General features: G+C 38.2%; 1 protein-coding gene across 1 annotated transcript; it reads right to left on the reverse strand.

The window, feature by feature from the left end:
• Positions 1 to 6,887: 6,887 nt before the first annotated feature.
• On the reverse strand, positions 6,888 to 25,171 carry LOC131237138 (GDSL esterase/lipase EXL3-like). The gene is made up of 5 exons (XM_058234802.1): positions 24,818 to 25,171; positions 24,386 to 24,516; positions 24,043 to 24,276; positions 9,803 to 10,058; positions 6,888 to 7,308 (listed from the first exon to the last, which is right to left on the reverse strand). The coding sequence occupies exons 1-5, from the start codon at positions 25,086 to 25,088 to the stop codon at positions 7,115 to 7,117; spliced, it is 1,086 nt and encodes a 361-aa protein (XP_058090785.1). The 5' UTR covers positions 25,089 to 25,171; the 3' UTR covers positions 6,888 to 7,114.
• Positions 25,172 to 26,736: the final 1,565 nt, after the last annotated feature.

Below are 26,736 nucleotides of genomic sequence, written 5' to 3' on the forward strand. Positions count from 1 at the left end.
CGTTTGATATTGGTTTTTGTGCACTGACACATAGGTCTGGGGCATTCTGTTGTGGGCATCAAACTAACATGGCGAGAGAGCAAACAAATGAGGTATGGAAATGGAATGAATGTGCCTCTAGTGTTCTGGATGCAATCAGCAATCAGATGTACCATGATGGTGGGTAGACATAAAGGAATACCCTGACAGCCACTGTAGAGAATATCAAGTGTGTATGGGGTTAAGTCTGACTTGTTTATCCCACGAGGATAAATGTTCACATAGAAGATATTGTGGAGAACCCTGTACTGGTCTGACATATTGGAAGCCCGAAGCGCATTTCCTTAATACCAAGGGACATTTTCTCCATTACAAAAATAGCTTCTAACTTTTACTCGAACATCAATGGAGTCAAAGTTATGGTCAATCAACCCTCGGAAAGAGGTTAGAATACTAACCAGGGAAGCGACTACAGCTAGAGTACTTGTAGTTGAGGTTTGTTCTATGGTGACTACAAAAGAGGCACGATGAAGAACTGGTGAGTGATAGTATGAGAGAAACCGAATCACTTGTTCATTATGAACCATTCCTCCAAAATCTAGAATATTGTTACATACTACTTTTTCCAATATTTCTACTATCCCAAAAGGCTTGATGCATTCACGATCCACCTTTTTCTTGTACACCATCTTTCTTTTACGGAATTTTTCATATAAATTCTTAGGTGGAGGAGGAACCTAAAGTATCACTATTTCGGGTTTAATAGGTAGAGGACCCTGAGTAGGAGCACTTCGTTGTGATCTCCCTGGTCATTTAGCTGGAGACTGAGGAGGAGAGATTGGATCATCCTGTGGAGGCCTTTCGGATCTAGGTCTTGACCGAAGTTTCGTTCGAACTCGCCTGGAGAATTCCCCTACCTCAGCTGATTTCCCCTTTTCTTTTGGCATTTTGGAGAAATTGTGTTGATTGGACAAGATTAAGAGAGATGTATCAAAATGACAAAAACACCCAAATCTATTTTAGTAAGCTTAGGGAATACTGTGAAATGAGAGTGACGAATCAAAATAGATGATCTTACTGAGTTTTGAAGCACGGTGGTGATGAAAAAGGTGTGCAAGGATGTCACTTTAGCTTTAGGGAAAATCGAGAGATGAACAGCCGCAAGAAGGAGATGAAAAAAAAAAAGATCCCACCTGCGCGATATACATAAGTCTCGATGTTTCAATGCTATCGAAGTATGTTTGATGCTATCAAAGAAAGGACTTTGATACCATCGAAACATGTTTGATGTAATCGAACAATTATCCAGATAGGTCATTGAGATTTGCAAGATTTTTGATATAATCGAGTAGTATTCGATACCATCTACAATGTTTTTGATGACATCGAATATCCCTTGATTAAATTAAAACAGCCCAGATACAGTCCATACCAATTCATCTTGCACAAACCTATCTCAACCGATGTACACATATATTTACCAATATATTAGTATTTTGTACATTCAAAAAGTAACAATTTTTTTTTTTTTTTACAAGTATTCAAAAAGAACGATGAGGCTATAGATCCTCAAATTTATCATTTAGAGCAAATAGACCATAGATTAGATTGCACAATCTTCATTTTGTGATCGCTGATCTTCTCTTTTCTATTAAGTGTTGATTGTTGCACGAAGATCAAAACTTATCTGGTCCAATTAAGGCATCAAAACATTTAGTATGACTTTCAGTAATGATTCCAAAATATGCATGATACTCTAATTATATGGAGAAACAGAGTTTTTAACAAGTTTTCCTATATTGCATGAATTTCAACAAACTCCATATTTGTGAAGAGACTATTTGTCAAGTGGTTTGTCATTAATTGACTCTTTCAAAAAAACTTATATTCATTTACCTATGCTATCCAAAATCCATGAGTCAATTTAATAGATTATGTTTTTAACACACCTTGACCAATATCTTTAGTTAGTCCTCACTAAAGAATTCTTCTTTTGCTCACTTCTTCTTGTTATAGGTCCCTTATGAAGTACCTGACCCATTATAAAATATATCAAAAGGATGGGTCATGGTCACTGTTTGGTTTACTTGGAGCAATCATTACAAGAGCACGAGTTCATTTTTACATCATTTGCAAGGCAATTGTATTTATTTTGTGTTACCCACTTAGTAACCACTTCTTTCAAGTCGGAAGATTCTTTCTTAGGATGACTTATAGATGTTTTATATTTATTTTTATAGTTTGTCCTAAAAGTAAGGTGAGGTTATTTGAGCGAAGGACATTCCCATTTGTAATGTCCCATTTTTCCACAATGATGGCAGGATGAATCAACCAAATTTATTTTTTTTATTAGAGGTAGTTGAATTTTTCATCATAGATGAAGTAGATGATGAGTCAGATTTATCTGTTTCATATCCTAGGCCTTTCATGTGTTTGGAGTTTCTACCCATGCCTAGAAGTTTTTCTAACTTTTCATTGCTTTGAGTAAATTTATGAGTTAGTTCTGCAGTATGATTAGAATTTTTTACTTGTTGTTTCAGACTTTTCTTTTCTCTTTTTAGTTTCACAACATTTGATTCTAGAAGCTCTATTTTCTTGATTAGATTTTCAAAAGTAATACTTCTAACAGCAGTTCTTCTTCCATATTTGACTCTCTCAAGATCAAGCTCATTTTCCTCTTCTAGATCCTTGGGAATGACTTTAGTGGTGGAGGCCATGAGTATTTTCAATGACTTTTGGTCTCCATCGCTTTCTGACTCACTTGTTTCTGAGTTGGAGTCATCAATGTCATCTCAAGTGGTTGCCATAGCTTTTCCTTTAGATTTCTTTGTGAGACATTCTGTAGAGATGTGACCATATTTTCTATAGTCGTAACATTAGAGTTCTTTGGACTTATTGAAAGATTTGCCTATTGGGCACTTCCGGTCTAAATGTTACTGTATAGTTTTCCATAATTTTTGTTAAAGAATCTTTTAGCTAGGAGGGCAACCTTTTCATCCCCATTTTCATTCTCACTTTCTTCTTCCTCTACAATAGTTATGGTTTTGGAGGCTTTGAGAACATTATTTTTGAATTTTGTGGGTGTTTTAAGATGTAGTTCAAAAGTTTGTAGAAAACCTACCATTTCTTCTACTTTTATCTCATCAATATTCCTACATTCTTCAATGGTGGTGACTTTGGAGTTAAACCGTTCTGGTAGTGATCTCAAGATTTTTCTACATATTTTAGGTACTGGAACTATCTCTCCAAGTCCTCCCATAGAGTTGCATATGATATATAATTTTGCAAAAAACTCCATAAAGTTCTCATCTTCTTCCATTTTCAAGTGTTCAAATTGAGTAGTCAAGAATTGCAACAACCTTGATCTTTTTACTATGCTGGTTCCTTCATGGGTTATTTCCAACAAATCTCATGCTTCTTTTGAGGTTTTACTGATACTGATCTAATTGAATACCTTTTTTAAAACTGCATCGTAAATGACATTCATAGCTTTTGCTTCACTTGTTTTATTTATTTATTTTTTTTTATCAAAAGCCGTTCATTTTTCTTTTGATTTGAGTTTGATGATGGTTGTGTCGTTTTCCAATACAACTTGTTCGGTTGGTGGCACATATCCATTCTCAACAATTTCCCAAATATCATGAGCCAAGAATTGTGGAAAATAATACATTCTTGCTTTCTAATATGCATAATTTGAACCACTGAAAATAAGAGGTCAAGAAACTGATGCTCCCTCTCCTTTAGCCGTAATTCTTCTTCAGTTTAGGATCTCCCTCTAGGTCATTAAACCCCTTCAAGAGGAACTCACTCTGATACCAATTGAAATTGCGGTAGAACCGCTATTACTGAAGTATGAAAGTATGTCTAAATGTCCTAAAAAGGGGTGAATAGGACTTTTCAAAATTTATTTTCCTATAAGAACAAACAATGCATAAGTTTAAACAAAAGAGTAAGACAAAGTAATTTTATGGCTTTTAAGTCAATAGAGAATCCAAAACACATAGGCTTACACAAGATTTACATGTAAAGAACAAGCCCATAAGGATAATGTATGTGATAGTGTGTAGGATGTGATTCCTATCAATACTTATACCTTTACTAAATCATACATCATAGTAATCATTTGATAGACATAAGCATATTAGATCAATGCACAAAAAGCAATCTCAAACACAATCATATATAGTGGTTCGACTACTTGCCTACTTCACTCCCGGCAGACGCACTCTCTCCTAGAAGGTACCGGATTTCACTATTCAATGGTTTTAAATCAAATTAACCATGAACCTTCACAACCTACACAAGGTTAGATAAAGGACCTACACAAGGTTTCCTTAAGTGCCTACACAAGGTGACGAGTCCTACACAAGGACACAACTAAGAGCCTATACAAGGCAACATATGACTACACAAGGCAATATGTCCTTTATACAGACAACATGTCCTATATAAGGACCACGTATTCTCCCGTCGGAGGCCTATAAAGAAGTCTTAGTGAGTTTTTCACTCAAACTTTGAATCACAACCCTACACAAGGAAATAACTTCAGATTCAATGGACTCCTTATACTTATAGATAAGTGAGTGAGCCCATTTCTCGCATAATATGAAGATCTTCAATGTTGACGAATAGTTTCAAGCTCTCTTGAACCGCAACCGCTTCTAATGCTTCGATCAATGTCCCGAGGTTGTGAAGTATAGGGTTTTCTTATTCTTCTTTATTTATATGATATGATTTAAATATATAGAGAAGATTCCCATGAGCCATGCATTCAAGAGTTCCAATATAAGGATTTGCCTATAATAAAGGTTGTTGGAAACTTATTGAATGTTAGAGTTCATAATTCATCCAAGTAATGAAGATGTGAATAAATGCTTATGCATAGGATTTAATGATGAACTCTAATGGGAAAGAGGGAATAAGGAAGAGCGTATTAACTCTTGAAGCAACTTTCTCAAACTCTCTTAGATTCTAGCTCATTTTGCTAAGAAGCAACTTATGATATATATATATATATATATATATATATAAAGGAAGAATCCCGACGGTAATCAAATGAGCAAAAATTTGTCATTGTTGATGCTATCGAGTAGTCTTCGATTCCATCGAAATTTGAAATTCGATGTCATCGAGCCTACATCGATTGTATCAATTTCTTACACACATATTCATTTTTGTGTAAAATAGATTCTACTCGATTTTATCGAGTACCCTTCAATTCTATCGACATGCACTTCGATATAATCGATAGGTAATTCGATCCAATTGGATGCTCTTCAGAAAATTACCTTTGGTTGCTGAAAGATTTTGTCTTGATATTCTATGTTATCGAATTTTGAAGTTTGATGACATCGAATGATCTTCGATGTAATTGAAAAGATGTATATTCCTGGATAACTTACCAGATAAAATATTTTTGATTTTCGATGTAATCGAACATCCTTCGATTCTATCAAGAACTTACTCTTGATTTGATCGAAGGTGACTCGATTATATCAATGAACACTTAGAGAATGTTTTTTGTGTAGAAGGATTGTCCTAAGTCGATGCCATCGAAGATGGTTTGATTCTATCGAAATTTAAATTTTGATATCATCGAACTCTATTCGATATAATTGATATTTCTCAGCAGATAGTTATTTTGTTGTTGGACAAAATGAGTCTATTTCTTGATGCAATTGAACCATGTTCGATAGAATCGAAAATGTCTTCGATTGCAACTCGATGCAATCGATTTTTCGTGTATAATTCATGTTTTACTCCTTTAACATTCTAAGTAATCAACATTTAAGCTTTCAAAAATGATTTGCAATGTATTATAGATAAGACTAAGTTAAATGGAGTCATATACCTCAAAGGTTTGATCAGGAAAGAGATGCTTCATTTACCAGTTTGGAGCACTCAAGCTTCTTTCTGGTTGAGGTCTTTATGTTGTAATCTTCACTTTGGGCTCACTTAAAAACTAAATCAACGCTCACACAAGTTGACAAACTAGGGCACTTTCATCTTTTCTTTCTATTTATAACTACTATTTTCAACATTCCAACCTAAGCAGGATATAATGATCTCCTTGGTCTTATTTTGAGTTAATAGTTGCTTACTAGTCAGTTTATGACATTGTCAGCAACCATCAATTAATATAAGGCACTCTCAAACTATAAAAATTCCTTTAAAAAAAACTTAAAATCTCATAAAGTAAAAAACCAAACGCAAGTATAAGCAGAGAAGGGTGCCTAACACCTTTATTCATCTCCAAGGTCCTCATGTAGAATCCCCAGTGATTTTACGAGTTTAGCCTGCATTTGATTTTAGGCCTCATACGGGCCAGTGATGACTCCAAGTCTTTCTAACTACCATTCTGAGTCCACGTTGTACCCATCCAAACCAATTCAGTCAACAGAGGCAAGATGCAAATATTTTTTAGTGTGCGTACCTGCCCGCGGGACAATGTCCACATAAGGTTATCACACTTGAGTGGACCAGCTTGTTAGGCAATGGCCCCATGTGAGATCTTTAGCCAATCAAGATTGAATTCTCTCATTTATCTCATGCCAAAAATATATATTAGACGATGGTTAAAAGATTTGGCGACTCATTACTTATGGTGTGATCCACCGGGGACTCCAACGAGTCGCATCAGACTCACCCAACCAATAGAACCTCGGACAAGGGGGCAATTGTTTGCTGAATCTGGACCACTCTGTCTACACCATCTGATCCATAAGATCTGCGGCGATTGGACAGTTATAATGTTACCTCAGAGTGACTTTTAGGTTATAATCTGTCCACATTGGGTGCCGCTATATAAGGTACTGATTTCTTGTTCTATAAGAAATTGGTAACAATCCATTAAAAAAAAAAAAAAGCTAGAGAAGAAGAAGAAGAAGAAGAAAAAGGTTACAAAGGGCTAATGAGAACATGAACGGAACTTTTAATTAACTTGAAAGATACAAGGAAACCTCCAGTACATTGCTTTTTGTCACACCAAGAATATGAGGTACTGATACTGCTGAATTTAGAGCATGGCTATATTACTACATTTTCTTTTATCTCCACTTCATTTTATTTTTTAAAGGAATAATATTTGTTTTAAATACGTTACAATTGAAGATAGAAAGATGGGCTTCTATTAACCTCAGAACAATAGGTACAGGTAGTTATTAGCCACGTCCTCCACTATGACTTCATATGCTTTCTCCGTCGGGTGATAACTATCCCAAAACACATACTTTGAAACATCTTGGCATGTGTTTGGACTTAAACGGTTGCACAATAATGTCACCTCCACAGTTCCCGTGCCACAACATCCTTTAGTAGTCACCTCGAATCCTGATTAAATAAATAAAAAAAAAAGTTTAATAGCTAAATAAAAAATATTGGAGAAAAATAATTGAGTTCAGGGTACTCACATCTTCCTAATAGCCACCCATCATTTGTGGGAATCTCAACACACATTTCAAACTGGATATTTGAAAATTCACATTTTGAAAAGAATGATGAAACCCCCCTCCCGGTTTTTAGATGGTGTGGAAGACTGCACATGTTCATGAATAGCTCATCCACACGTATCCAAACAGAAAATAACCATGGGTCGGAACCTCATCAAGCATTTCAAAATGGACCGTTGAAAAATTACATTCCTATGAATTTCCCCGCATCCTTCAATGGTGAGAACTGATTATATATGTGCACCAAGCTGGCAGGGTTGTTTGGATGCATGCAAAGTCGTGCATTGCATATGCTACATAAGTCATTTAATTTATGAATATTTGCTCTATTCCCAAGGATGGACGCAAAGTCGTGCATTGCAAGACCTTGTACTATACCCTTCTGTGATTACTTGTAATATCCTTGGATGCAGGTCATTTAATGTACGGCTATTATACCCTCCTAGCAGAGCGCTGTTTGGATGCACGCAAAGTCGTTCAATGCACATGCTACACGGGTCATTTAATGTATGATTATTTGTATCATATCCAACATCCTTGATAGTGTGCACCAAGCTAGTAGGGCTGTTTGGATGCTTGTAAAGTCAGTGCATTGTACATGCTATCCTGGTCATTTGATGCACGACTACTTGTACTATGCCTTGTTTGCGTAGACATGGAGGGGTGAAATGTGGTGGGCGTAAGATGGTAAAACACATGGTAATATGGTTCATGTCCACATTATTTGATAAATATACCACAGGTGAGGCACTTGAAAATTGATGATTAAAGGTGTGACACATGTGGGTACTTGAGTATGGATTCTTAATATGTTACACGTGACTTCTGTGCAAAGAAAATTATAATATGCATGGAGCATACAATACTTTTAGCATTCATATGGTCTATATAACCTTTTGAGCAAGGATAAATTATTATTACGTTGTATTATTTGTTCAGATAAATTATTATTATGTTGTATTAGTTGCTTGGATAAATTATTATTACGTTGTATTAGTTGTTCAGGGCGTGATATGAACAACCCTTACATATATGTTTTCCAGGTGCACTAGCTGAACAAATTCAAGGAAATATAATGCTGAAGGGGATGGTGTGGCCGCACTGATAGCTGGTCCAAGCTCAGGAGAACTTCCATGAGGAAAATTGTGGAAATCTCCACTGTACAAGCACCAAATGCAGTAATTCCCCAGTGTATGCTGACCAAGACCAAGAGTAAGTCATGTCAAAAAAGTAAGTCCTTACTCATGCCTTGGTGGTAGACTCACAAGAGTTTCAACAAGAGGTCATGGGTTGGGGTGCGGGTGCGCATACCCATTGTGGTGAAATCCCAATGTGGCATGAGTGCTTGGGTATGTGTTGGGGTGCAGGTGCGCGTGTAAAAAAACCATTTCACAAAAGCTGGCCTCGTCCATTAATCAAGTATCTCATGTGTTTGGGCCATATTATAATTAGACCTGCCAGATCTTCTTGTCAAGGCATCTACAAGGTCAGCCTCACATGAAAAATGGCCCTGATCTCATTCACATGTGCAGCAAATCACCTTTTTGCTTTTGCACATGCACTCACACATTCCACACACGGCCGTGCACTCATACCACAATGGGTGTTCAAACCCATGACCTCATGTTGAAACTCTTTGTTGTTGATATCTTAAATCTGTCAAGTAACAGGGGTCTATTGATGCCACCAACAAACTACTCGATGCCATTGAGCAGATGTCGATGCCATCAACTGATGCTCAATCTAATGGAGAAAATTTAAAAAATTAATGTTGGTTGCTGGAACATTTTGGTGTTGCTACTCGATGGCATTGAATTCTTTCGATGCCATCGACGGATCCTCAGTGGGGTGTTGATGCTATCGAACGTCTCATCAAAGATGTGTGTAGTATTATGTAAGTTGATTCCTATTCTAGTTGTAACGCTATATATATCAAATGTAATCAGGTTCTGAGAGAGGTGTATTAGGGCTTTTAAAATTATTCTTAAGGGCTAAAAGGGCATAAATATGATTTGTGAAAACAAATTTGAGGCTTATTCGAATCGGTAAAAATCTATCTCTTGTAATTTTCGTATAGTGCATTACTTGTTTTTTCATGCCGTGGCATTTTTTTTTTCTACAAGGGTTTTTCCACGTAAAATTTGAACTGTTTTTGTTTGGATTTAGTCGTGCACTGGCGTATACTTTGCTTGATTCATCTTTGGGTGTTTCCACGGTTCCCCAACACTTTTGTGAGTCTACCACTAAGCCATTTGTCAATTTTGATTCATGCCTATCGCCTAAACATTTCTATTTTTACGTTTTCGGCAAAGTATATTAATAATAATAAATAAATAAAAATACAATAAAGACTATGAAATGGGCGATTGAGTTACCATGATCGGATGGTCGCTGAATAAGATTATACAAGGTGGTGTAGATGTCAACGTAGATGATCTTTGAGCCTGTGAGCTGGGCTTGAAGCCTTTGAACTTCTTGGGATAGTTTAGCATTCACATCTATTGCTGCCTGATTATAAGAATCCACACATTCTCTTGTGAGTCCTCCTGCAAGTGTTCTTTGTGATGGAACACATCCTATTGGAGGAAGCCCCACCACGCCTATCTTTCGAGCCCCCAATCCGTACAATTCCTATCAATCAAATAAAGGGCAAGCCCAGTAACAGGTGAGAAGAAAAAAAAAAAAGAGAAAAGAAATAGAAATGATTATGTATAAACTATGGAAGCAAGAGTGCATGCACATCACTTGAATATGCACCAGACGGTTTCAAGTCCAACTTGTTCGACCAAAAATTACCATCTACCCATCAGATAACTTCCAACATGTTTTGTGCCCCTGAGATCCCACCCGTCCAACAGGTTTGCTCGACACTATGTGGGTATTCGAACCTTTGACCTGGTGTTGAAACTCTTGTGTGTCTACCACCGGGGCAAGAGTAAGAACCCAGTATGTATGAGTTTATGTAAACGTGACAACTGGAACCTTGGGCCAAGATTTGTACTTTGTATGGTGTACACTGGTTTTTAGTTTAAACAAGTGGGCTCCATTGTTCATTGATTCAAGATGCTGATATGATGAACCATGCCACGGATGGTCTGGTGCACCCAAAATATACCCAGATTGAAAGATTAAAAGATTCAGTTTTCTGCCGTTTTCTTTGTTGAAGGACCTCATTGAGTTTATATGGGCGATTCAAAGTGGATTCAATGATATTGACAGCTTGATCATTAAACCATGGGTCCCACATGTCCAATATGAGAACCGAAGGGTACTTTGCAAACCGTCTATGGCTGATCATTACGGGCCACGTTTTTTTTTTTTTTTTTTTTTTCACCCTCTTTCATTGACATTTTTGCTGGGGTTGGATCTACGGTCTCATGGCTGCATACAATAGGAGTAATGTGTCCATGTTTGATGCAAAGGTCCTATTGGTTTTAAAGTTTGCAAGGAGACCACAGTGGATAGACTGGCCTGATTTTCAGTCTGGGTCATTAGTGCAGGGCCAGCTGCACCACACTCATAGCTAAGATGCTCCTACAGGTCCACATTTGGCTGATGTATTATGTAGAGCTACTTAAATGCCTAAAAAGTTAGAAAAATGCAATACCTACAATTTGTAATATACATATGCATGAAGAGCTTGGTGCCATGAGTGTGTCTTATATATAGGGAAATGGTAGTATGAAGTCAAGCTGTGAGGGCCCACTGAAATGTGTCCAACATCTACCCCATCAGTCAGATGCACAATTCCAAGATGGGCCACGGGCTTAAATATCTAAGTCAATCCATGACTTGGGAAGGCCACACCACATACAACAGTTGAGAGGGGTTACCATCTTATTAAAACATTCATAATCATTTATTGGGCCCAGCGTGATATGGTTCACAAATCTAGCCCATCCATTGTGTATGTACCAAACATTCATAATCATTTATTGGGCCCAGAGTGATGTGGTTCACAAATCTAGCCCATCCATTGTGTGTGTCCCATTTGGATGAGGAATTAGACAAAGTTTCAACTGCATCCAAAACTCGGGCCCCACCAAGTGCATTTATATGTTCTAAACATGTCTTCACATGGTTTTAGATGATATGGCCCACCTAAATTCCATATACGGCTGATTTTTGGGATATCCCATAACCTACAGGGGACCATCCAATGTAGAGTGTTGATGTTCAACACACATCAAGATGGGGCCCACACAGCTCAAGAGGGAAGTACCATTCCCCACACAGACGTGTGTGTATGGGAAATGCTACTTTCGACCTCATGGGAACTTCCCATCAGGTCGAGCTGTGTGGGACCCACTGTGTTCTGCATTGAACATCAACCCCATCAGTCAGATGCACCATTCTATGGTGGGACATGGGCTTAAAAATCAAATTAATCCATGACTTGTGTGGGCCACACCACATACAACAGTTGAGATGGGTTACCCTCCCATTAAAACATTCATAATCATTTATTGGGCCCACCGAGATGTTTTTCAAAACTCCACCCCATCCATTGTGTGCGTACGACTTGTTTGAGGGGTCAGACCAAGTTTTAGAAGCATCCAAAAATTAGGTGGGGCCCGCCAAGTGCTTTTATATGTTTTAGGCATTTCTTCACATAATTTTAGATGGTATGGCCTACCTGAATTCTGTATATGGCCCATTTTTAGGAAATCGCATAACCTAAAGGGAACCCATCAAATGCACGGTATTGATGTCTGACACACATCACGTGGGGCCCACACAGCTCGGGCTCATGAGAAGTTTCCATGAGGTCGACGCGCACACACACACATACGTAACCATGTGATATCTATCTTGTATTTTAGTTGATGAGACCATGTGTTATTCCAAGCATGAGGTGTATATGCGTCTCGTCTGAGTACTGAATTCCCAAGAAAAGAAAGTGGAATCAGAGCCTCCACCTGCGGAAGGTTTACCATGTTACAGTCTGCCAACCGAACCCACGTTACTCCAATTATGTAGTCTTCTAACAAATTAAGAGCCTCTGGCCAGTTAGATAGGTGGATTCTCGATTAGGAGGCTCCTCTCTTTTCATCGAAGTAGGAGATGATGACAAGTAGAGGAATCATTAGTAGTTTACTCAAAATAAATTGTACTGCACCATGGCATAAGTGGAAACCGGGTCATTTTAAATGCAATTGGGAAGTGAAATTTTCCCCAGGAAGCACTACAGAGGTCAATTTTCTTTATTGAGAAAGACCAAGAAGGGAATGAAGAGGACTATAACATGTCAGCTATGAACGACTAATGCGATTATGGAAAATAGAGATGTTCACTGGGCTCCATGTCTGGAAATATGGGAAGGAAATGTGTGTGTTGGTTGTCAACTTGGCAACGCACGCAAGCTTCTGCTAATCGATTAGACCGCTAGAACTCATTCACTTGGATATATGTGGGAGTGTTACCCACTCATGCCAGCGTAATCAATATATACCTGCAATTTATTGCCGACGACTTATTTTTTGTTTATGTATATCTCCAAAGGTGCTTTTGCAATTGGTGGAAAATGAGATCAGTAAAATAATTAAATTATAGAGTATAAATAATGGCGGGTATAACATTTTGCACGAGTTCAGTTCACGTTTGAAAAAAGCTTGAGATTTGATGACACATTTACCATCTTACCTGTATTATTTGGTTGTGTACATACAGAGGAGATCATCGTCTACATTTCAAGAGTAAGGAAGAAGATATTGGACTATAAGAAATAAAATTAATATTATTAATGAAAAGTGATATTTATAATACACATAAGCTACTTATGTTAGCAAAGAAACCTTAGACCTTAATTTGACATGAAATAGGACCGAAATCATAAAATTTATATTTAAGAAAAAAGAAAGTTAAAAGATGTCTAATCATATTAAAACTTATAAACAATTTTTGTATGACCAAAAACTCTGGGCTACGGTATGACTCTTAAAATAGTAAAAATTAAAAATTAGAACTTATTAAAAACAATAAAATTTGTCTTAAACTCTAATTTGATCCATAAAATGATTAAATTTTGCAGTCATTTAAGACCGATTGGTCAGGCGTAAAGCATTATTATAATCGTTGGGAGTTACCATGTGTGTTTAGGGCCTAAAAAATAACCGTGGCCCTCTAGCCCGAATTTGTGTAATCCTAACCCTCCACTGAGTCATCCTCGATCATCCTACATTTACTCTCTATATATAACAGAATGGAGCCAAGGAGAAGAAGAATCATCAAATTGGTGAGGCTTGTTGAAGCATAAAGCATATAAAAAAAATATATGCTTCAATATGGGCGGCAGAGCATATGATGACAATGGGTCAGGTCATCAACAAGTTGCAACAGGCAAAGCTTGATTTCCGCATGTCATATCAATACCTACACGAGAGGCTGACTACATCTTATTTATTGGCTTGATCGCGTATCTTGTGTGTTTCTACTTTCTAACTAGAAGAGGCAAAACCAGCTAGAAAAGAAAGCTTTTAGGTGCAATTTTATTAGTTTTAATGAGTGCGTGATCCTACCACTTACAGAGCGTATGTCTCTCAGCATGTTGTAATTGACAAGGCATTTTCATAGCGGTTGATTGATAAAGCAGTTTACCATTTACAAATTTCTTAGACACAATTTAATTAAGCAAGCACTGTTGCTAGATTAAGAAAAAATTCCTGTTGTTGGTGACTCTAGACTTGTAGAGCCACCAAGATCGAGTTCACTAACTAACATTTCATTGAGCCCATAGAAAACAAGCTTTCCAGAGTCAGGAATATTACAAATGGGAAAGTATCACCTTGTTAGATAGTGTGGTAACGTTAGAGAGAGAGAGAGAGAGAGAGAGAGAGAGAGAGAGAGAGAGAGAGAGAGAGAGAGAGAGAGAGTGTGTGTGTGAGAGAGTGAGAGAGGGAGAGAGAGAGAGAGCTTAAAGTCAAAGATCTCTTATGAAAGATGCAAAAGCAGAAGATCAAAAAGGTCTTGGAAGATCTTCACATACAAGGAAGCTAGTCCGAAGTCTAGGCTAACTGTATAGATACTATGCTTGGCATTATAGTGCATCCCAAAGACACGATATCAAATAATCAGCTTAGTCCTAGGAATGAAGAGGAGATGTAAAGTTGTCAAAGCTACCCATATAATTTCTTAATTATAAATAACCACCCAAATAATTTTCTTTGAATTTTCCACGTTTTAGTTGTGTTCTTAATTTTCCTACTTTCCAGCATATTGAAGTGATGGAAAATGTGTAATTTGAGTGACACTACTAATTAAGCTATAATATAGTGGGTTTTTAAGGAAAAAAAAATCCTTCTTTAAATGAACACCTCTAGTCTACTCCCAAAGGCGTGCATCAGTCCCTCTTTCAACATGACCCAAAACTCCTATTAAATACTAAAATTATCTATTTACCTACATATCTGTGGTACCAAGTGACCAAAAGGATGGATGGACTGAGCAGAGGTTGTCAATCAAGATTGTCCAAATCAGGGATCAGACGGAAGATTTTGCCGCTAGTGGATGGATGCCGCACACTAAAGTCTTCTACAATAATTATGATTTTAGGGGAATGACTAAGCTAATGTAGGGCTCACAGCTGGATGGCCTGGATCTTATTCATGCATGTGTATCTTGGCCATGCAACTTACTACAAGTGTCCCAAGGTGCCCAAATACATCATGTGGACCTACAATTGGATAAACTAACAATTGTGAGTGATGGATTTTCACATTGTAAATTGTAGCAAGGAGGCCTCACCTATCAAATAATCTACACCATTGAGATTATGTTGGACATTTCAGATTTTCACCTAGGCCCATACTACAGCAATCCAAACCTTGATATCATTACATGATCCCAACTTGAATTTCGTATACACGGGATAGAAAGTGATCCAGATTTTTGAAGTTATGTTGGACATTCAGGATTTATGTTTTGTAACAATGGCCAGTAGCACAATGATCTAGACTGTAGGCTCGTACTCGTGGGTGGGGGACCATTGATGTTATGGAACAGAATCTAGCTTGTATGCATGGAACCAACATTTCCAGTGATCTAGACCGTTGAAATTATGTTGGACATTCACGAAATCTATTTTCAATGAAACAAAACAAGATAGTGAAAGGGAAAAGAAATGTGACATTGAATTCCATTAAATGATCCCTGTTTAATCAAGAAGTAAAAGTTGCCAATCAAACCACGGACGAGAGGATTTAGGGATTAAAAACAAAAAAATCCTGCAGTCGATCTGCTCAATCTTATTGACCAGCGACTTCCGTGGATTCTTCCACGAATTGTAAAATGGTAGCAGCATGGGCTTCTTTCTACTGACGGTATTGGATTTAGATTGGGAATCATCGTCCTCGTCGGAGCACAAGGATGGAAGGAGATTGCCAAGTAGGGGTATCAATGGGCCTGGCTCGGGCCTGAAACTTTTGAATTTCCAGGCTAAACCTACCTCAGGCCCGGCCCGTTGACAGCCTAGTGCCAAGCCATTTCAACAATTCTGATGTGTCACTGATAGTCTGCTACCGTAGGTGGGCGCGTACATCTTTCTTAGATCTAGGTCGGTGGCCAACGGATCAAATATCTGAGGCCGTTATCAGGGCCAACCCTGAAGAATCTAATCTCTAACGTCTAGAGTTGTCTAGTCGGGTAATAAAGTCTGTCACATGCATATGGTTGATATGTATGGTTGGAAATAATAAGAGGCGCTTTTTGTCATTTTCAAAAAAGCATGGACAGCCGTTACTTTAATTTAAAAGATGGTGGGAAAATAAATACAACAGTCAAAATTTCGGTGGAATGTTCAAAACCTAAATTACTTGAGTGGTTTTATCTAATTAAGCCGAGATATAGGTGGCATTTCATAAAACACCTTTCAAACAATTGAACAGACCCTTCACCCTTGAGAGGAAAAAAATTTCTAAACCTAAATTACTTGGGCTAAGTAATCGGGGACATTCGTTAGTTATTTCCCGCCGTGGATGTATTCATCTCAAATGATCATTCATTAGGGGCCATTTTAACATTTTGATTTGTGATCTACCGATAGATGGTTAATAGGAAGCCTATAGCGAAGAGTGTTTTATGACAATCTTAAACTTCCAATCATGGATTTCTTCAGCACATATGATTCATACGCATGGGATCACTAAACCAGGATTTGAGTTGCGTGTTGATGCTGTTAGAGATGGAACGATGTAAAAGCATGTTTTAAAAATTGTTAGGTCGAGTAGATAATTGATGCATGACTTTTGATAGCAGCATGTGGCCCAATTAAAATCACAGCAGGTGACAAGATTAAAATCCCAGCACCTGGTAGTCACCAAATCATAGGTGGGCCATGTCAAAACTGAACACTTACTATGCTTCAAAGATGTGGGCCACATGTGATTTAATTCACCATACGCAGGAGGAGAAAAATGGGCGAGTGAGGTTGCTGGATGGGCCCACTGATGTTTGTGCCTTATATCCACACCGGCCACCCATTTTGATAACTTATTTTAGGAGATGATCACAAAAGTGAAGCAGTTCCAAATATTAGGTGGACCATACCATAGAAAACTGTCGTGATTGAATCCCCACCATTAAAAACTTTTTGGGATCCACTCGAATGTTTATTTGCCATCCAACATGTCCATAAGGTCACAAAGACCTAGATGAAGAGACCACAAAAATATCAGCTTGATCTAAAACTTTTGTGACTCATTAAATGTTTTTAGTGGCCAATTATCACTGTTTCATATATTAGGGTCCTGAGATTTGGATCTGCTTTTTTTTTTCGGGATCATGCCCTAAAATGAGTTTTCAAATTGGATAGGCTGTGTGGATATAAGGTGCATACATCACAGTGGGCCCCATATTCAGGGATCCCACCCATCTCGGTGGATCCTCAGATCCTCCGAAGCCACGCCCGAGAAAATTTGACTCACCTACTGATTTTGTACCGTTGGTGATGGTACCACAATTAAGGTGCAGGTAACCTCAACTGCCTGGACAGGTAGCATGCACTACCAACCAGAACTGCCCAAATAATGGTTCCCACTGTAGATGGACACAGTAGCATGGGTTCCACTTGGACCCAGAAATGAGAAAAACATCATGTCAGAGTTGATGGATTATAAGAAGATACTGGAAATTACACATATGACAGATATCCAGTGTAGTTGTATCATTAAATCAGCTTATTTGATTATCTGATTGGTGGACATTCATTGAACAGTTTAAAATGAAAAAATATATATATATATATATATATATATATATATATATATATATATATATATATATATATATATTGCAACACACGCACAGACACCGCTACACACTCACACCGTTGTGGGATTTTCATGTCCAAGATGGATCAGAGAAGGCCTGATCAGAGGTAGAAGTAATCAGGACCATCGGAACCCTAAAACAGGCATATTGGCAAACCGGAATAACTTGAGGTACCAATCAACCCCTCTATACCGGAATAACTTGATGTAACATATAACTCCACAAATAACAATTGGAAAGGTCAGGATACTTTGATCAATCTGATATTGGGGGACGACAAAATTACTAATCTACATTTTACGGTGGGAAATTATTTGTGCAGTCCAGATTAAGGCGAATGCCATGTGCTAGTTGGGGTGCAAATATGAGTTAGAATTAGAATGAAGTTAAGATCCATAATATGGTGGCAATGGGAGGTTCAGCCTCTGAAGCTATGGCTTTCGCTTGGGCTCCAAATTTTGGCCTAAGGACTGCGTTCAGGCTTCAAATCTAGGTCCCATGTCTAGGCCAGGACAGGTCGAGGCCAATATTGACTGGCACAGCCCAACCTGTTGGTCCAGTACTCAAATAACGAACTGGGGGTACTTATTATACAAAAGGGCGGACGCCTTTTGATGGTTCCATTTAACTTGGATGTGAGTTTAAAGGCAGTTCTTAGATCCGAGGACATGTTTTTTTCAACAAAACTATTTATACCATGGTAGACTTCATGGAAGGGGGAGGATGAACAATATTTTTTCTTCTTAAATTTAGACTATTCAGAATTACAATCATTTTACTCGTCTTTACAGGACGATCAAGGAAAGCCAAATCCAGGTCTAGGGCCGAGGCTTTTTGGTCTGTTTAGGGCTAGGACAGGCCTCTGGCCAGGGTACATCTAGTGCTGGGCCAGAGTTAAACCTTGGCAGCCCTTATACCGGCCCATTGCCCCCTTAACCTAGACTTGGGTTTGAACCCATGCTCGTCCATAATATAGTTGTAAAAATCCATCACTCCACTTAAAACTTGGTCAAGGCAACTTGACTCCGCGACAATGACTCAACTCGAAACTCAGCCAAGTCAACATGACTTGATGAGATTTTGAGCCGAGTCACCAACTAAGTTGCTGGCACGCTAAACTTGGACAGACTCATTGAGTCGGCTCAATGAATCGCTGGACTTGAGATTACTCAAGTTGAATCGCTTGATGAGCAATTGCTTTTTAATGTAAAATCGAAGGGTAGACAATGTGTTTCAAACCCACGACCTTAACAGAGCAAAGTGCTTCCACTAACATGCGATTTACTTTGTTTGTAACTACATGTAAATTTGTATGGTTGCAATGTCTGAAATATCTACTGTTACTCAATTTCATATAATCATTGCATATTGAGTCCCGTCGAATCTTTGTGAGTCAATCTGACCCAGGGTCAAGAGTTTTTAAGTTTTCGAAACATGCATTATATGTGGTTTACAGAGCTTTCGGAGACGAGCACACCCTTTCCACGTCACCAAATGTGCTGGAATGACTGAGAGGAGCAATACCCAAGACGTCCATTGGGTGAGATCTGTTGTATTTGATATTTTAAATCGAGTTAGATACAGGGCCATCGATGACATTGATAGACTATTCGATGCCACTTTCGATGGCATTGAATACTGCTCGATCTCATCGAGATTTTTTGGATTTTCTCATGTTAGTCGCTGGCCTAATTGGGCACATTCTCGATGCCATCGATAAGTGTTCAATAACATTGAAGATCAGTTTGATTCCATTGAAGATGGCTCGATGCGATCGGAGAAAATAGAATTTTCATATTTTGTCAATGAACAGTTTAGGTGTTAGTTTGATGAAATCGAAGAATAAGTTTCAATGACATCGAATTGTGTTCAATGACATCGATAGGATCGCGCAGATTTACGCAGAGTTGTGATTTTGTGAGATTTGTTTCCGATTTTTCGTGGGATCCTTCTATAGGGTGTGTGTGTGTGTGTGTGTGTGTGTGTGTGTGTGTGTGTGTGTGTGTGTGTGTGTGTGTATATATATATATATATATATATATATATATATATATATATATATATATATATATATATATATATATACACGGATTGGGAGGTAGTACTAAGGTTTCTAATTTGTCCAAGGGTTTAAAAGGGTGTAGCAAAGGTGAGAATGGAGGTTGTTCGAATCGGGTAATCTATTTCTCTTTCTAATTTTTTCTTTCATGGTAATCATATATCGCTTTGTGCCGTGATTTTCTTCCCATAAGGGTTTTTCAATGTTAAATCGTTGTGTTATATTTGTGTTTGCTTGGAACAATTGGATTACTCTCATAGATTCATCTATGTGTGCTTCCGCGGTCCCTCAACAAGTAATATTAGAGATAACGCTGGAGAGCATGCTTGAATCTGTATGGAGAAGTTTCAATGACAGGAAATCCGAAGTATGGAATTGATGAGTACTCAGGCAAAATTAACTTTGAGAAATGTAAGATTAAGATGATTAGTCTATTAACTTAACAAGGGTTAGATGAGGCTCTTGAAGAGTGACGCGCATCTGTGAATGATAACAAATGGTGGATGCTGGATAAGAAAGTTAAATCCTTAATCTGATTATGTCTAATGGATGAAGTTCTCTACAACGCATGAGGGAGAAAACTGTAGCGCAGTTATAAGCGAAATTAGAAGACGTTTATGAAAAACAGTCCCTGAAAAATCGCTAATACTTGAAGTTGGAGCTGTTTAACTTCAGGATGACAAAAGGTGGAGATGTAGATGCCCACATCAGTAATTTTAATAAGTTAATTTGCAAGTTGTTAGACATGGAGGAAGTAGTTAAAGATGAAGATCAGTCATGTATTTTGTTGAATTCCCTACCGGCATCATATGAGTCTTTCATGAATTCTTTGTGCACCAGTAATTTGTCTTTGAGGGTAGACACTGTTATCTCAGCCCTTTAAGGAAAGGCCATGAGAAAGAAAACTGATACCTTAATTAAGGGCCTCTACTAAGGCACTATTTACGAGGAGCAGGAATAGTGAGCGAGATACAAGATCTTCTAGGTTGATATGCAAATCTAAGGGCAAGGACAATGACAAGTTTAAGTGGTGGAATTGTGAGATGTCAGGGAAAATGAAAAAGGATTGTACAAATCCTAAATCGAAGAAAAATACTCACAGGCTTCTTCTAGGGAGACCAACACTGTTATGTCTAATGAAGAGACAAGTGGATGTGATATATTGTTAGTGTCCATGATCGGATACTTGTAGGATAATCGTAGGGACGAGTTGATCCTTGACACAGGGGCTTCATATCATATGACTCCTTATCAAAATTGGTTCGCCAGTTACAAAAAATGTGATGGTGGACAAGTATTTATGGGCAATGATAATGCCTGTAATGTTATGATTGTTGGTACAGTGAGCATCAAGATTTTTAATGGTATGAAGTATGCCTTGACTGAGGCGAGGCATGTTTCTAATATGAAGAAGAGTTTAATTTCTCTCAGTGTACTTTATATAATATGGTGCAAGTTCACCAATTTTGAAGCTATCCTTAAAGTTTCAAAAGGGGTACTCATGGTCATGAAAGCATAGAGGAGTGGGAATCTTTATAGGACAAACTATGCGATCCACTGATAAAACCCAAGGCTTGAGGATATTGTACATTTTCCTTTAGCTAATTCTCTTAAAAGTATAATGCATTCATGAATAGATAATCTCAACGGAAGAGGAAAACCACTGGCCTACTCCCATCACTTAACCAAATTAAATGCAAAGAATGCCCTTGTGTAGTTAACTCATCACATGTGATGCGATGCTGGTAAAATCTGAGCCGTAGTTTAATAAGCACACAAAATTTTCCATTCATGTAAATACCTCGGTCTTCGATATCCCTTTTAGTATGTCTTTCCAAATCTTAAAGGGGACACATTGCATGGTAAAATTCTCTATCACCACTTGGCTTAGACCATTAGACGTTTATTAGATGTATTATGCCCTTGGCTATGTCCGGACTCTAGCTATTGAACTATTGTCCTTTTCAATGATCAAAGTCATTCATATTATTGTTGGGTGGGGGGTAAAAAGAACTCAGTTACTGAAACACTGCAACCATTTGAGTACTCAGAGATTAAAGAGGCTATGTATATTTGAAAGAAAATAATCAAATGAATTGAAATTCTTATAAGAAAGTTGCTATTTTAGACTATATATATATATATATATATATATATATATATATATATATATATATATATATGGAAAAGGAACTATGCGCTCAACCTCACGAGTCCGTCCCATGAGGTCGAGCTGTGTGGGCCCCATCGTGATGCGTTTCGAACATCTACACCATCAGTCAGATGCACCATTCCATCGTGGGCCTAGGTCTCAACAATCAAGTCAATCCGTGACTTGTGTGGGCCACACCACATACAGAAGTGGGGAGGGGCTGTGCACCATTAAAACATTCATAATCATTTTTTGGGCCCACCAAGATGTAGTTTGCAAATCCAGCCCATCCATTATGTGTGTCCCACTTGGATGAGGGTTCAGACCAAGTTTCAGCAGCATTCAAAACTCAGGTGGGCCCCACCAAGTACTTTTATATGTTTTAACGGTATCTTCACATAATTTTAGATGATATGGCCCACCTGAGTTCTGATTTTTGGGATATACCATAATTTAGAGGGGACCCATCAAATTCACGGTGTTGATGGTTGACACGCATCACGGTGGGGCCCACATAGCTCGACCTCACGGGAGCTTATCGTGAGGTCAAGCGCATAGTACCTTTTCCTTATATATATATAGGTGGTGGAGCCATCTAAGGTGGACCTGTGGTGTAGTGGTGGATCATTTAAATATAATTAAATCTAAATCGTTGAAATACGTACCGACGCACTGTAATTAAAAAAAATATAAAATGTCGGAATATATTAGAGCAAACCTTCACGGTACTACGGGGACATTTTAAGAGCTGATGAGACTGTGCCCTATTAATGGTGGAGACCACCTTCTTAGAACAAATTAGGTGTGAGGACCGGCGCCTGGTAGGGGTAGTGGTTCCAAGCAGCTGTTAATGATCATGTCAGCATTTTGGTGATGGGCCCTTCCCTTGGCACCATCATATAAACAGGTTGGGCTACAGTGCAGTGGAACTCATGTAGTGCATGACACGTGTAAAAGATACGCGTGTACAATACATGTGTTAGAGACTGTGAACATGCCACGTACAAAAAATCATGGCAGTACACATTGACTGAGCTACATACGTACATTGAAATTTTGTTATTGGACCCCATTTGTTGTCCTACAAATTCCACCTTTGTAATTAGCGTGCTCACATTTACTTTTAGCCCATGGCATGTTTATAATGTATTCTAGTTGATGAATGTTCCAGATCTCTCATACGTGTGACATATGCATGGATCTCCCACATGTAGCCCGCTAACTGAGTCACCACTCACCAGGTGTATATGGTCATAATGTCAAAGAAAAAAAAAAAAAAAGCAGAATCTTCTTGTAGTCTTAAGTACTATCAGACAAAATAAATGATTATATGGAAACATGTCCATGCACTAGATAGCATGGAAATGACATAAATGATACCCTGTACAGAATATGAGATACGTTAGGTAAGAAATAATCGATTCGCCTAAGCCTATGGAAGCATTTCCATACACTTAGAGCATTTGGACTTATTGGCAACCACATCATCTATCCGGACCGTCCATTAAGTTCAGTCTACCCTTAGAAAAGAAAAAAGAAAAGTCTTACCAATCTGACATCGCGTAAAACATCCGTGAATGGGACATCTTCCACAAGCAATATTCTCCTTCAATTTTTGGATGCCACTAAATATATGGTCTGGATGATCTGGTCAGTATGAATTTTTCAAGGCAACCTACGAAGAGCTGATCGGATCTAATGGACATTTCAGATGTGATGTAGAATAAGAATGGTTGGATGGAAATTTTCCATACGCTGAGCCCACTAGGTCACTTCTCCAAGTTAGTTACGTAGGATGAGAATTGTTTATAGAATATAGGCGCCAAGATTACTGAAATGTTTCTTTGGGGTACGTGTTTCAGCTTCGTTGCGAAGGTGTGCATGATTCAGAGCATTCATCAGGTTTTCCCGCCGTGAACATGTGGTGGTGGTCCGTAAAGCAAGATGGTCGATCAGGTGGGCCTCACGTGCACATTGAACGTGACCACCGGCCAATTTATGATGGCTGTTCCTTCACAATCGTACGTGAGTGGCCGGCCATGGCATGTTCACTACAGGCCCAGATGGTAAACACCCCAGATCTCACACGCGTGAACATGCTAACACGTGTGCTATGAAGCAAAGATAATGAAATTTACCTGATAAAACTTGGAAGCTGAATCAACTAACAAATTGACGTACGAAGGAATATCGTACTGTGACCTTCTGAATGGAGTGGAGAAATATGTATTCGCCAGATCATCGCTTCCTATAATGACTATGTATATGCTATCGGAGACAATGTAGGCCGCTCTCTCTTCTCCGGCAATAGTCTTCAGCTTCTCTTTGTACTCTTTGAAAAACTTCAACTGATCCGACAGTGAAAAAACTGACTGGAATACCAAATGACAAACATCCATTTCTTGTAAGAGAAAGAAAATTTTAAAAAAATAAAAATAAAAATATTTGTGATGAAAAGAAGCGAAGGATTAAGAAAAATACCACTATTTTGGGTGTGAGACTGTCGTATCCTGATCCACCTGAGGCAAAACTTACACCAGTGAGGAGGTCTTCAGGTGTCAAGTTTCGATCGAAATAAGCTGGCAAGATCTCCTTTATTCCCAATTTGGAAGCTGATTTTTTTCATGAACGAAGAAAAATCCGTGATCAAACATTTGACGTGTTTATATACCAGAATCTTACATATAATGTAAAACTTTTCAAATGTTACATATGACCTGTTGCAGTGTTATATGATTCAAAACTTTGGGATGCTACGTTATGTATAAGATTTTTTATTTTTTATTTTTTCAAAATTATTAAGTTATAGATATAGATATGCATGCAGTTCACATGCACAATACATATGCATGTAGCCAATACACATGCAAAAATGCTCAGTTATTAATTCGGGTCATGGAGCTCTTAGTCTACCTATCATGTCTGAGGGAATCCTCCCGTTGCAGAACCTCCCCGTCGGTTTATGTTGAATAAAATCCCTTCCGTAAGGAGGGAAATCGCACCGAATGGCGGTAGTGAGAACGTTATTGTTGCCCGGATCAACGATGGAGTCACCGAACACGATGAGCGCTGGGACTGTTTTGTTGGAATTTAGGGATCGGGCGTGAAGAAAGTGAGGAAGAACAAGAAGAAGAAGAAGAGAGAGAGAGAACACGAGGAAAGGTCTCAAAGACTGCATTGTCATTTTCCTTCCTTTCTTTTTTTCTTTGCTTTTCTTTTTTCTTTTTTCTGTTTTTCTTTTTCTTCTGTGAGGAGATTGCTTTGGATTTTGTATACATTGCGTGAGTTTGCTATTTATCCAATGGCAGTAGGAAACTGTCTTCGCTGGATGGTTCTCATGGTGCGTTTCATAGCTTGAAGGACTACATTCCGTTGGTGGATCACATCAATATCGATGGGACATTCCAGTTATTTGTCTCAATCAGGACCTTTGATGATGTTTGGTAAAAAATATGTAATGAATCTAATCACTTGATTAGCAGCCTAATATTGGACATTTATGATTGAGAGCATAGTGTGATCTCGACAAAAGTAGGATGGTTAGGATGTTCGTTTGACGTGAGATTTGATGGTAGCCCATCTACGATCGGGTCAACCAGGGGCTACATTTCAAGTTATTAGTTGTCTCTCACCGGCATTAACCATACGTATTGGAATCGCAAACAGGAAAAAACTGTTTGTTGGCACGGGATTTCGCCGCATTGTCATAGTCCTAAGTTGCCTTTAATGCAGCGGTACTAACCGTTTAAGTAACACGGGGACCAATCACAGTGTAAGAAAATATGCAATGTCTGATGTCTATTCATGGTAAGCGGCTATCGTTTACAACTATCGCAGGAGCTTTTCAAAGCAGTGAGCTACCTCACAACAATTATATCACAGCTGTAACCATTTAACCGTGGATTTATGAAGGTGACGGCTACCTTTTAAAAACCTTTTTCCCTTTTCCGTTGTAGTACTAATCAATCGATCAATCAATTAACAACTCAAAATAAAAGGATCAAGATAAAGTTTAAAAAATTGTATTTACCTAAGACAAACACTTAACAAATTAAATAGAAGCCCTTTACAATTCAATAAATGTGTGACCTAGATGGTGAGGAATTGTACTGATAACTAGTTCAGTGTTACATGGACAAAATTACACTACTCCTAAAGTAAAGTTAGTCCAACCTAGTTGCATAAACATATTGAATTATACTACACCTAAGCTAATATTGGTCCATCACGAGAGCTTAAATGGATTGAATTATACTAAGAGTTAAACCAATCTAAGAACTAAACAAAGATAAGCAGCATTGCGCTGTAGAGTTATGTTGTGTAAATTCGAAAGGGTTCGGAGCTCTTCGATCTTCGTCCTATTTATAAAATTTATATGCGATTCCTAAAGAGATATCTTTATAACTAATCACCATGTTTACTCGCGTGTAAATAATTGTCTAGGCTTTCATTTTAATTCATATTCAGCACAACTCGGAATTCTCCTACAACTACAATAATCCTCAACCGCTCCGGATGAGGTTGGGATGCTTTTAACGACTGGTAGAGACCCAAACCTGACATCCATGAACATCCTCGGGTTATTGCTCCACTATAAAGAGAATTGAGGAAGATTCCTCTCGAGTTAACCTCAAACTTGGGGGGAAATGGTAGAACACAGGCATGCAAGGCTAGAGGGATCATTACTAGAAATTTTGAGGTTGTGATGGTCTAACATAAGGTGGGTTCTAGCTGGAGAGTCCCATGGAATTTTCCCACAGCTGGATTTGGTAAGAATCAACTTTGGGAAGGCGAGGGGAGTCTTCTCTCTCTCTCTCTCTCTCTCTCTCTCT

The sequence above is a fragment of the Magnolia sinica genome, chromosome 2 (genome assembly GCF_029962835.1).
Source record: "Magnolia sinica isolate HGM2019 chromosome 2, MsV1, whole genome shotgun sequence".
Taxonomy (NCBI): Eukaryota; Viridiplantae; Streptophyta; class Magnoliopsida; order Magnoliales; family Magnoliaceae; genus Magnolia; species Magnolia sinica.

Bases quoted from the DNA above. Each gene is read 5' to 3' on its own strand.
- LOC131237138 (XM_058234802.1), bottom strand. From the start codon at position 25,088: ATGACAATGCAGTCTTTGAGACCTTTCCTCGTGTTCTCTCTCTCTCTT. The intron at 24,517-24,817 runs GTAGACTAAGAG...GAAAAAAATCAG, and splicing joins GATTCCCTCAGACATGATAG to CTTCCAAATTGGGAATAAAG. The intron at 24,277-24,385 runs GTATTTTTCTTA...TTGGTATTCCAG, and splicing joins GTCTCACACCCAAAATAGTG to TCAGTTTTTTCACTGTCGGA.